Genomic DNA, 13,020 nt, shown 5'->3' on the forward strand with positions numbered 1-13,020 from the left:
AAGATAGGTTTATCAAGCTTTAAATATCTCTTAAAATGTTGAAATTCACCAAATTTAAGTAGCTATTATGATTTTGAAGGTGCCATAAATTTTAAGAATGAAATGTTAAGAGGGTGGCAATCAGGGTTTTATCAACACGATACAAGAAAGACAACTCAAGTTAATGTTAGAATATGCTTCAAAACTTTTATTTCTTTTTTATGTTATCTTATAAACATTTGTATGATGACAAGGACAATAAAATCCAGATTAACTTTGCATTTTACCAGTTGATCATTCACCTGTCATACTTTCCTGTTCTTGCTTTTGAAAATAATTGACTTTTGCATTTTTTAGGAAACAGTTATTAGTAGGAGCAGCAATCAGTACACACGAGGAAGATAGGAAAAGACTGGATGCTTTAGTGGCAGCTGGTGTAGATTTTGTTGTACTGGTAAGAAAATATTACATTCATGGCCAAACTAACACTTAGTGTTTTGTAACATAAACACAAATTGATAAGAAATTATGATTCTATCACAGTATATTATGATTCAATTCAACCTGAAACATGCTTCACAAAAGTAACTTTTAGGAATCTATAATATGAAGTTATATTGACAGTATTTACTAACAGTATAAGGCCTTACTAATATGTTTATTTTGAAATGGCAAGAAAAAAAGTTACAAACCTTAGACAAAATCTTGTTTATTAAATTCATCAATGAGGGAAAAGGACTAAATAGACCTGTCAGAAAGAGTAGACTAACTTTCAGTCCATTTATGAATACTTAAATGTATTAGGAAGAACTTTTGTTATGGACTGTTAATTCCAAAATTATTGTAATTTATATATCAGTTAAAAGACAACACATAAATCAACACATGTTACTACATCATCTGATGTAAATAATAACAATGTAGCTTGAGAGCAACTACACAGAAAGTCTTTTCTGATATGATTTAAAAGTATACAGTATTACTGAACTAGCACACATTTTTATATAGGGGCTAGCTAAGGCCCACCTCTGGGTGTGGGATTTTCTGGCTGAGTTGAAGACCCATTGGTGGCCTTCTGCTGTTTTCTTCTCTTTAGTTGTGTTATAGTCTCTTTGACACATTCATTTAGTAAACTACAATGTTTTTCTCCAAAAGTTCAATAGTTTCTCTGGTATTAATATAATTTTCTTTCTTCAATTGTAGGATTCATCACAGGGCAATTCCATTTACCAAATAGAGTTCATCAAACATGCAAAGAATTTATATCCTGATTTACAAGTAATTGGCGGTAATGGTATGATATTACTGTTTTCCTACCACTTCATTGGGGAAAACAAGCATCTCTTCATTTCATTCTTTACTTATAAACAAATCTTGAATATTAAAGGGGCATTAGCTGTCAGAGTCATGTTCACTGATTAGACTCTAATTCTCATATTTGATTTATCACACACTTAAACATGTATCCAAATTTTAAAAAAAGTGTTAGAATAAGCAATTTAGGATGCATGTACTCTGTAATATGAATCAGCCTCTTGTGTGGTCTAGCATCTAGACACTATTTTATTAAATGTCAACTCCAAAGACTGCTAATGGTCACATAAATACAGATTGAATGACGTCCAATTAATCACTTGCAAGTGAATAATTCAATTGCTATGTTTGTTAGCTTATTTTAAAAAAAATATACTGGCTGCTAAAAGCAAATAATTATTTCACTATTTCAATGTCATTAATGATTTTAATAAACTAACAAAAACTCACATATTTTTTTTAATTTCTTATAGCTGATGCCCTGTTAATAGTAATTAAGAAAAAAATACTCATATTTTTGATGCTGCATCAAACAATATCCTTTTCAAAATTGTATAAATCTTTATGCTGGTTATGGTTTGATAAGCATTTTGCTTTACAAAAAAGGAAAAAAAGTATCACAGGGGCAATATAAAACCATAAGTTGAAAAATGCATTATAAAACCAAAGAAAGAAGTCTTTTCCTGTATAACATCAAAAAGAAATCATCACATCAAATATCATTAAGAAAAGATAAAACACATACATGAATATAAAAATAGGGAGATGTGGTATGATTGCCAATGACAGTTCATTTAACATGTGTTCTATCAGTTAAACAAAAACGTGTTGTATGTTCCATTTTTATTTTGAAAATGTTATTTTTTCTTGTTTTTAGTTGTAACTGCAGCACAAGCCAAAAATCTTATTGATGCTGGTGCAGATGGTTTAAGGATTGGTATGGGAAGTGGCTCCATCTGTATTACACAGGAAAGTAAGTTCTTTATACATGTATTTATATATTTATATTTTTGGAGTACTTTTGACATTTGTAAATATGAACCTCATACAAATACAAATATTAACAATGTTATATATTTAGCAATAAAAAAGGCAGGGCGCCGAGAAACGACAGGCAAGGGCATCAATAAAAAAGGGCTGGCGCTGCGCCCTGTTCAAACTGTACCTAGGACACTGAGCCAAAAGTTGTTTTAAAATTTTTCTTCTTTTGTGTTATTGTAAAAGCTACTTCATTATATTTTAGTAATGGCTGTTGGAAGACCTCAAGGAACAGCTGTTTACAAAGTTGCAGAATATGCCAGGAGATTTGGGGTACCAGTAATAGCTGATGGAGGGATCCAGAGTGTTGGACATATTGTTAAAGCTTTATCTTTAGGTGCCTCCACAGGTGTGTAACCATAAATTATTGCTATTTTACGAAATTTTCTTTTGATCTTGCAAACTGATTATTTCCTTTCTCAGCGGAGTCCAGTGATATGATAAATTATCGCTAGAAACTAAGGAAACACGTGCCGTGGTTAATGAAATCTACTCTTCAACTTCGTACCTAATTTGACCTATTAAACACTTTTTGATTCGAGTGTTACTGATGAGTCTTTTGTAGACGCAATGCACATCTGGCGTACATATAAAATTTTATTCCCTTCTTCTTCGATTGGAATTTTACAGTAAAAATATTGCTGATGTATTAAGTAATTTGACCTATTAAACACTTTTTGATTCGAGCGTTACTGATGAGTCTTTTGTAGACGCAATGCACATCTGGCGTACATATAAAATTTTATTCCCTTCTTCTTCGATTGTAATTTTACAGTAAAAATATTGCTGATGTATTAAGTAATTTGACCTATTTAACACTTTTTGATTCGAGCGTTACTGATGAGTCTTTTGTAGACGCAATGCACATCTGGCGTACATATAAAATTTTATTCCCTTCTTCTTCGATTGGAATTTTACAGTAAAAATATTGCTGATGTATTAAGTAATTTGACCTATTAAACACTTTTTGATTTGAGCGTTACTGATGAGTCTTTTGTAGACGAAATGCACATCTGGCGTACATATAAAATTTTATTCCCTTCTTCTTCTTCGACTTCGATTGGAATTTTACAGTAAAAATATTGTTGATGTATCAAGTCAACACAACATAGCAAGACACAGTTTAAAATTTATGCTACTTTTAATGTCAATTAGGCAAGCACATCAAGCAAGCACTGCAAACCGCATAATTAATTTACCCATTCATAGATGTTATACAATCAAGCATGCGACAGTCCAAGTATAAGGTGAAAATAAAGATTGTTAGGCTAAGGTGTAATAAAAAAATCACTATAACTACTTTGTATTAATTGAGTTCAGACGTTCCTTGCAATGGAAATATATTTAAACAATACAACAGAAAGATAATTAAACAATGCCTTATATTTCATGTTATAGTTATGATGGGATCTATGTTAGCTGGTACCACTGAAGCCCCTGGTGAATATTTCTTTGCTGACGGAGTACGTCTGAAAAAGTACAGAGGAATGGGATCATTAGACGCCATGGAGAAACATAGAAGTAGTCAAAGTCGATATTTTAGGTTTGTATATGTACAAATTCTTTTCATTATGAATAAAAGATGAATAGATATAGGAAAATGTGGTATGGGTGCCGATGAGACAACTCTCCATCCAAGTCAAAATTTATAAAAGTAAATCATTATAGGTCAAGGTATGGTCTTCAACACGGAGCCTTGGCTCACAGGGAACAGCAAGCTATAAAGGGCCCCAAAAAATTACTAGTGTAAAACCATTCCAACTTGAAAACCAAGTCTAATCTATATAAAAAAACAACAAACAATTATGATTCACATCAGCAAATGACAACAACTGAACATCAGATTCCTGACTTAGGACAGCTGCAACAATTGCAGCGGGTTTAAAGGTTTTAATGGTACCAAACCTTCACCCTTATCTGAAACAATAGTGTAACAATTACGTCCATTAGAAACAAACAAAAAACAACCCTAAATTTAAATTATGTGGAATGTTTAAAGAATAGAATTTTTAACAAATATAAACTTTTTGCCTATATTAATTTATTCGTGTATATTTTATAGTGAAAGTGACAAGTTAAAGGTTGCCCAGGGTGTTTCTGGTTCTATTGTTGATAAAGGTTCAATACAGAAGTTTGTTCCTTATCTCATAGCAGGAATCAAACATGGCTGTCAGGATATTGGTGCCAGGACTCTGTCTCATGTCAGGTAAGCAAATTTGTTCCCTATCTAATAGCAGGAATCAAACATGGCTGTCAGGATATTGGTGCCAGGACTCTGTCTCATGTCAGGTAAGCAAGTTTGTTCCCTATCTCATAGCAGGAATCAAACATGGCGGTCAGGATATTGGTCCTAGGACTCTGTCTCATGTCAGGTAAGCAAGTTTGTTCCCTATCTCATAGCAGGAATCAAACATGGCTGTCAGGATATTGGTGCCAGGACTCTGTCTCATGTCAGGTAAGCAAGTTTGTTCCCTATCTCATAGCAGGAATCAAACATGGCTGTCAGGATATTGGTGCTAGGACTCTGTCTCGTGTCAGGTAAGCAAATTTGTTCCCTATCTAATAGCAGGAATCAAACATGGCTGTCAGGATATTGGTGCCAGGACTCTGTCTCATGTCAGGTAAGCAAATTTGTTCCCTATCTCATAGCAGGAATCAAACATGGCTGTCAGGATATTGGTGCCAGGACTCTGTCTCATGTCAGGTAAGCAAATTTGTTCCCTATCTCATAGCAGGGATCAACCATGGCTGTCAGGATATTAGTGCTAGGACTCTGTCTCATGTCTGGTAAGCAAGTTTGTTCCCTATCTCATAGCAGGAATCAAACATGGCTGTCAGGATATTGGTGCCAGGACTGTCTCATGTCAGGTAAGCAAGTTTGTTCCCTATCTCATAGCAGGAATCAAACATGGCTGTCAGGATATTGGTGCTAGGACTCTGTCTCATGTCAGGTAAGCAAGTTTGTTCCCTATCTCATAGCAGGAATCAAACATGGCTGTCAGGATATTGGTGCCAGGACTCTGTCTCATGTCAGGTAAGCAAATTTGTTCCCTATCTCATAGCAGGGATCAACCATGGCTGTCAGGATATTAGTGCTAGGACTCTGTCTCATGTCAGGTAAGCAAATTTGTTCCCTATCTCATAGCAGGAATCAAACATGGCTGTCAGGATATTGGTGCTAGGACTCTGTCTCATGTCAGGTAAGCAAATTTGTTCCCTATCTCATAGCAGGAATCAAACATGGCTGTCAGGATATTGGTGCTAGGACTCTGTCTCATGTCAGGTAAGCAAATTTTTGTTTCATTTACGAAATCTGTTGTTGAAGTGAGGTAGGTTTACAATTTCCATTGGCTTACATTACAGACATACTAAGGATGGAATCATGAATATCATACATTATTTTATGCAGCACATTTATACAAGGACAATGAGCTGCAAAAACCTCTCGTCTGCATCTTATTTCACCTGGATAGATGCAAGCCAAATATAGCAGGTTTGTTATCGAAACTTTAAATCACTGCATATTGTAAATATTTCAAATATTTAGATACCAAATAGTGTGTTAAAATTAGGGACGACATCAAAAGTTCAATGTAGGATACAAAACTTAATTCATATAGTTTTTTCACTGACCTCCTACCCTCCTCTTAACTTAATTTGGGAAAAATTGATTGACCAATAAGGATGTATATAAAATCGATGTTAATTAAACAAAACTTGCAGCAATTTTGACCCCCACCCTCAAACTATTTGAATTAAGTTTTTTATCCCTCATTGATTTTTTGATGTCATCCCTTACATTGTCAGGCAATTTATGTATGTAAATATTACTTTAGAGATAAGATTTTCTTTGAATTGATTATTTTAGATCGATGATGTACTCAGGAGAGTTGAAGTTTGAAAGAAGAACGACATCAGCCCAAATAGAGGGCGGTGTTCATAGCCTACACAAGTATGTATTTACCAGTCGTAAAAAGGAGGGGGGGTTTATAGTTATGTTGACCACACCATCAGTTGTCATAGTTTCTTGATAATAATCAAATACTTTCTATTTTTGATTTTATACTGAAACTTGACTTTGACATATGGTCACACATAATGAAAGGAAGATCTGATTGATTTCATGGTCAATGCCATAGTTACTTACAGGGGTATCTAAGATTTATCTTATAAACAATAATGATTTGCATCATACACAATATTTGAGTCTCAAATATTCTAGAGTTAGAATCTGACATTTTATCCCCACACAAATTGATGTTACTACAGTATATACACAAATATCATTTATTGTCAACAACTTAACTGGAATAAATACATAGACACAATATTTACAATATGCCATTTACATCATAGCTCAAACTATGGTTAATAATGACAGGGATACAGCTTAGCATGTTCCCAGTAGCAAAAGGCCCTTAATTGTAGTTTTGGCTGATGCAAATTTCTCTCATTAGCTTTCTCCACAGTCTTAGACTCACAAAACTGATTTACTCAGCTTTTATTTGAGTTTTGCACAATCCTATCTTCCTAATTGAGGATAATTCCTAATCTGTGTTTGTGAATGGTTGTTATTAGAAATAAGGAGATGGGGTATAGCTAATGAGACAATTATCCACCAGAGATAAATTGTGATTGTAAACAATTACATACTAAATGTCCATGCTTGAAAAATTGTTAATCAGTATTTAGAAAATAAGATGATATATGATTTATTTAGAATTGTTAGAATATAAGGTAAGGTGTGATAAGGTGTGTTTTTATCCTTGCTGCTAAAACCAGTACTCTTGTTTTAACCTTAGAGTGATTTTAATCCACTCAGACATGCTCATCACTCCCAAGATAAAAAGTGACTCCTTCATCATTTGATATTGAAGGAGAGTTGTCTCATTGGCAATCATACCACATATTCTTATTTTCATATTAATGATGAAATATTGGGGGAGAATTTTGCTATTTAGATCATGCAAAATTATGGAAAGTTCTTTGTAATTCTTGTGCGAACTTATAAGTGTTTTATAACAGTTCAGGTAGAAAATATTATAGGAAACTAAATCCATCTTTGAACTCCTGACTATGTATATGGTTGCTATTTCAGAGGTTCAACAATGATTAAATGTATAGGTTCTAATCATCAAATTATGCAAGTAAGCAAAACAATGTTCTTGTTGTTTTAATGGTTTAATTTTTATATGTAACCCGTATTTAATCTTTTTTTCAACATAAAAAATCTTTAATGAATTTGATTTATTATTTGAAAAGTTTTATTTTTACATTTCTTGAATATTACCAATAAAAAAATGAAGAACTCGCACATAGTAACCATACCCGTAGCCTTGGGGAGTCCAACGAACCCCCCCTTGAAAATTCCTGGCTACGGGCCTGGTAACAGTACTAACATTTGAAATTTCAAATTTTTCAACAGAAATAAAACATTCTTTTGAGTGTTGATAAATCAATATAAATCACATATAACTCTTATAACTACACATATCTTATTTGTTGAATTATGTAAAATTTTTACTTGAAACATGGAAACAGTGAGCCAAAAGATGTTGTTTTAATGCCTTAATTCATGGGATTTCTGCTTTTTGTCTCTCCTGCATTGAAATTTCAGAATGCAAGGCAAATATCTGGAGTTGCAACAGAGTGATCTTTTATAGTTCTAGAAGTAGCGGAGCTTGATAATTCATATCTAGGAATAGAGGTTTTGTCATATTAATTTCCCAATTGTATAAATCTTTAGTCTTTGACCTCATGATGTTGTGTGACTGCCACACCACAAAATTTGTCTCACATAAAACAAGTGTTGATACAAAATAAAAAAATGTTTATCAGTCAGATGCATTAGTATTGAAACTATAAAAAGGTATATCATTATTTGGTGAATCAAATCATAAGTTGTACATGTCTGTCTGACAGTGTTCATTTCACCTTGAAATATTTTCTTGATACAAAAATCAATGCATTTGTTCAAAGTTTTGTGACAAGGTCTATTTCTTAAATGTTTAAGTAATAGGTGAACTATATTTGGTGTGTAGAATAAATTGATGATGTACACAAATATATATATATATAAAAGGAGATGAGTACATAAACACTTCCTAAAATATAACAAAAAGAAATAAAGAAAGAGGGGCTATAGTGAACTTAAGAAACTAAAGTTTTCAGAAAAGAATAAAGTTTTATAGATTAATGCTGAAAGCATGCATTTCCTTCACTTTCCCAAACCCATATAATAATATTTGCTAATTTTGAATGTAGTTGAATAAAATGTTAAGCTATTGTTTTGACAGGGGTTAAAATGTGTATGCGTAATGTATAATATTTAAATTGTCAAGATTATTATTGAATTTGCATGATAAAAAAAATACAACAATCCATATAGACCAATGTAACCTTCAGTTACCCAAGAGTTGTCAACTCAGCATTAAAATTTACACTAGTAAGAAAGAATTAAACCTTACACACACATGACACAGTGAAACCTGTTTGAACTCAATAATTGTGAAACCTAAGATTTTGTTACACTTTTTGGTAGGACAATTCATATTTACAGAACTAAGAAGAAAGACTTAAAATGAAACTTCTGTTTATTTACAGCATACATTGTTAAGAGAATTAAATTTAAAGACTATAATTTAGAACTGTTTTGAATCCTTTGATCAAACAAAGGAGAATTTATGGCCACTCTTTAAGTCCTGTACATTTGACAATCTTTCAGTTATAGTCCATCTATTACCACTCCGTTTGTTAGGTTAATTTTGATTGGACAAATTTCAAGGCATCAGTTCTGATTGATGACCTAAAATTATACTTCCATGCACTGGTGTAATAAAATAATAATAAAATGTTTGAATTATTCCTGTTTTCTTTCAGCTGTTTTAGTTTAATCTGCCTAAATCTAGTGTCTGGCTTAGCTGATATGTTGCCAGTTTATTTATATTTCCACCATTTATTTGCCAATTTAAGTTCACAAATCATCAACTATATCACTTTCATCTGTTATAACTCTTGTCAGACATCAAAAGTGCCAATTTTATTCTCACAAATTTGCACCAATAACAAATTCTGTAAGACACTGTGCCTTTATTTATGCTAAAATTTGAAATCTGTTACAGCACTGTGAAATCATATTTTATTTATATGAATATTCAAATGACCAAATTGTATTTTTATAATAACCAAACATTGAGATAAAAAGAGAATAAAGATTCAATTTTGTTTTTTAGTTTTAATCTCATTTTGATAGGTCAAGTATTGTCTCTTATTCCACTTTCTATTACTATGCTTTTTTGTGTATTGAGACCAAATAATAAAGTTGTGCTTTATTTTGTTGTAGTTATGAGAAAAGATTGTATTGACCATTAACACGATCTGATCCTATAACATTACCAAAGGGAGATTAATTCGTTAGAATGAACAGAGGCAGATAGGAAGATTGTGTATGGAGCTATTGAAGATGATGGTACAAGATATGAATTGTTATAAATTTATAAAATTGTTGAATAGAGCAAAACATTACACTTTTATTACAATTAACATGACTGACAGAAGTTCTTTAAAAGGGGAGTATATATATATTCTAGTTTATGGAAGGAGAATACAAAATATCATAATATTGTCAAACCTTGTTCGGTCACTTTCTTCTTGTTCCACTGTTATTATATCTATGCATTGTGAACCTAAATTCAAAGGTTTTCTCATTTACTAGAAAGACATTTTTTCTCTGGTTCTGAGAGTGAACTTCATAAGTTTGACTATATATGAATAAATACAAATTTGATAGATTTTTTGCCATACAGCCCATTATTTCATTCCACTTTGTTAAACTTCCATTATTTCTTTGAATTAATTTGAAAAGTTTTAACAATTTGTTTCTACTTCAAGTGTTATTAATTTGAATACTTCAAAAATAAATTTAGAAATTTTTATGTACATTTATTATGTCAATTTTTTGAAGAATGGACAAAAAAGTGAGATTAAATGAATACTGAATACAAATGATGCCATCAATATTTTAATTGCTATGTTTTAATTTAGTATTAACTGTTTAGCAACTTAAACTTGAGTTACAGATAGAGTATTTGCAGTTTTAAAATGTATAATTTTGATAAACAAGAGAAAATGCGAGAGAAAGGAGATTTGTACAACATTATAGAGTATTTTGATAAATAGGAGAGAATGTGAGAGAGAGTAGATTTTGTACAATATTGTCTGTGATTTTATATCATCAAATTTGTGTTTTAAAGAAAACCTCAAGGGAGATGCAATATTAAGATATTATTCATTTATCATTTTTGATTTCATTATAAAAAGAAGAAAATCACAAATTTGATATTAACTACTAATCCACTTTCAAAATGAGGTGGTTGTTTGCCTCATGAGTTTTGAGACACAATTTCAGGGTACATTATACAGGAATGGTTTTTGTTTCACAACTTTTTAATATAAAAGCCATATACATATATGAATTTAATGAAATGTATGAGGGTATACAACACATAGGTTGATAGCTCTGTATAAGTCATAATAATAATTGATAGATTTGGAAAAATAACACATCTTAAATACTCTAATGGCAAATTTCTAAGCAGATTTCTGTTCAATTTACTATTGGATTTTTAATATTGATAGCTTAATTTCAGACGACATACAATATCCTTGGAAGACTCGAAAATCATTTTTAGAAAGACATTAATTTCATTATGAAAACTTATTAGAATGTATGTATACATGTAAGTAGAATTCATAATTTTGAAATTTATAAAAGAAGAAAGCAATATTATTAAATGTGCAATTAATATCACTTCTGTCCTTCCTCTCTGGGCAATAACAAACAATGTTGGTTTCTTCTGGTTTTTATACGACCGCAAAATTTGAAAAATTTTTCGTCGTATATTGCTATCACGTTGGCGTCGTCGGCGTCGTCGGCGTCGTCGTCGTCCGAATACTTTTAGTTTTCGCACTCTAACTTTAGTAAAAGTAAATAGAAATCTATGAAATTTTAACACAAGGTTTATGACCACAAAAGGAAGGTTGGGATTGATTTTGGGAGTTTTGGTCCCAACATTTTAGGAATTAGGGGCCAAAAAGGGCCCAAATAAGCATTTTCTTGGTTTTCGCACTATAACTTTAGTTTAAGTCAATAGAAATCTATGAAATTTTGACACAAGGTTTATGACCACAAAAGAAAGGTTGGGATTGATTTTGGGAGTTTTGGTTCCAACAGTTTAGGAATTAGGGGCCAAAAAAGGGCCCAAATAAGCATTATTCTTGGTTTTCGCACAATAACTTTAGTTTAAGTAAATAGAAATCAATGAAATTTAAACACAATGTGTATGACCACAAAAGGAAGGTTGGTATTGATTTTGGGAGTTGAGGTCCCAACAGTTTAGGAATTAGGGGCCAAAAAGGGACCCAAATAAGCATTTTTCTTGGTTTTCGCACCATAACTTTAGTATAAGTAAATAGAAATCTATGAAATTTAAACACAAGGTTTATGACCATAAAAGGAAGGTTGGTAGTGATTTTGGGAGTTTTGGTCCCAACAGTTTAGGAATAAAGGGCCCAAAGGGTCCAAAATTAAACTTTGTTTGATTTCTTCAAAAATTGAATAATTGGGGTTCTTTGATATGCCGAATCTAACTGTGTATGTAGATTCTTAATTTTTGGTCCCGTTTTCAAATTGGTCTACATTAAGGTTTAAAGGGTCCAAAATTAAACTTAGTTTGATTTTAACAAAAATTGAATCCTTGGGGTTCTTTGATATGCTGAATCTAAAAATGTACTTAGATTTTTAATTATTGGCCTAGTTTTCAAGTTGGTCCAAATGGGGGTCCAAAATTAAACTTTGTTTGATTTCATCAAAAATTGAATAAATGGGTTCTTTGATATTCCAAATCTAACTGTGTATGTAGATTCTTAATTTTTGGTCCAGTTTTCAAATTGGTCTACATTAAGGTCCAAAGGGTCCAAAATTAAACTAAGTTTGATTTTAACAAAAATTAAATTCTTGGGCTTATTTGATATGCTTTATCTAAATATGTACTTTGATTTTTGATTATGGGCCCAGTTTTCAAGTTGGTCCAAATCAGGATTCCATATCAAGTATTGTGCAATAGCAAGAAATTTTCAATTGCACAGTATTGTGCAACAGCAATTAATTTTCAATTGGAGTTATCTTTCTTTGTATAGAATAGTAGTTGATAATATATGTTGGAAATTTGCCAGACATGACTATGATGTCATTTTCTATTTTTATTTGCCAATAACTTTATGTAAATAACTTCATTGGAAATTTGCAAATATAAAATGTTGCTGATGAAGCTTTTTTTCCTTATCTTATCTAAAATGTTTTTAGATAATGTATGTTGGACATTTGCCAGACATGACTATGATGTCATTTTCTATTTTTATTTGCCAATAACTTTATGTAAATAACTTCATTGGAAATTTGCCAATATAAAATGTTGCTGATGAAGTTTTTTTTATTGTTTTATACAATAAACAATGTATATTCACTTTTACTACCAACCAATCTTTACCATTCAGTGATAACAAGCACTTTATTTTACATTTTAATATTTTATGATGTATTTAAAAGAGTAGTTATTTTTGCAAACTCCATTAGAAATTTGAATTGACATCAGTTTTGGCAAAAGGGAAACAGGGATGTGAAAAAAGGGG

General features: G+C 31.6%; 1 protein-coding gene across 6 annotated transcripts in view; it reads left to right on the top strand.

The window, feature by feature from the left end:
• LOC143062568 (inosine-5'-monophosphate dehydrogenase 1-like) overlaps positions 1-12,659 on the top strand; it is a 33,451-nt gene extending 20,792 nt beyond the window's left edge. For 3 of the 6 annotated variants that reach the window (XM_076234233.1, XM_076234262.1, XM_076234268.1), the window contains 9 exons: positions 337-433; positions 1,183-1,273; positions 2,171-2,266; positions 2,537-2,680; positions 3,730-3,874; positions 4,394-4,537; positions 6,200-6,283; positions 7,430-7,478; positions 9,674-12,659. In XM_076234233.1, the coding sequence (XP_076090348.1) occupies positions 337-433; positions 1,183-1,273; positions 2,171-2,266; positions 2,537-2,680; positions 3,730-3,874; positions 4,394-4,537; positions 6,200-6,283; positions 7,430-7,478; positions 9,674-9,679 (856 nt within the window). In that variant the 3' untranslated portion in view covers positions 9,680-12,659. Of the gene's footprint in view, positions 1-336; positions 434-1,182; positions 1,274-2,170; positions 2,267-2,536; positions 2,681-3,729; positions 3,875-4,393; positions 4,538-6,199; positions 6,284-7,051; positions 7,069-7,429; positions 7,479-9,673 lie in introns of all 6 variants that reach the window. The other 3 variants (XM_076234241.1, XM_076234254.1, XM_076234247.1) reach the window with 3 other exon arrangements.
• The last annotated feature ends 361 nt before the right edge of the window (positions 12,660-13,020 follow it).

This window comes from Mytilus galloprovincialis, chromosome 1 (assembly GCF_965363235.1).
Source record: "Mytilus galloprovincialis chromosome 1, xbMytGall1.hap1.1, whole genome shotgun sequence".
NCBI lineage: Eukaryota > Metazoa > Mollusca > Bivalvia > Mytilida > Mytilidae > Mytilus > Mytilus galloprovincialis.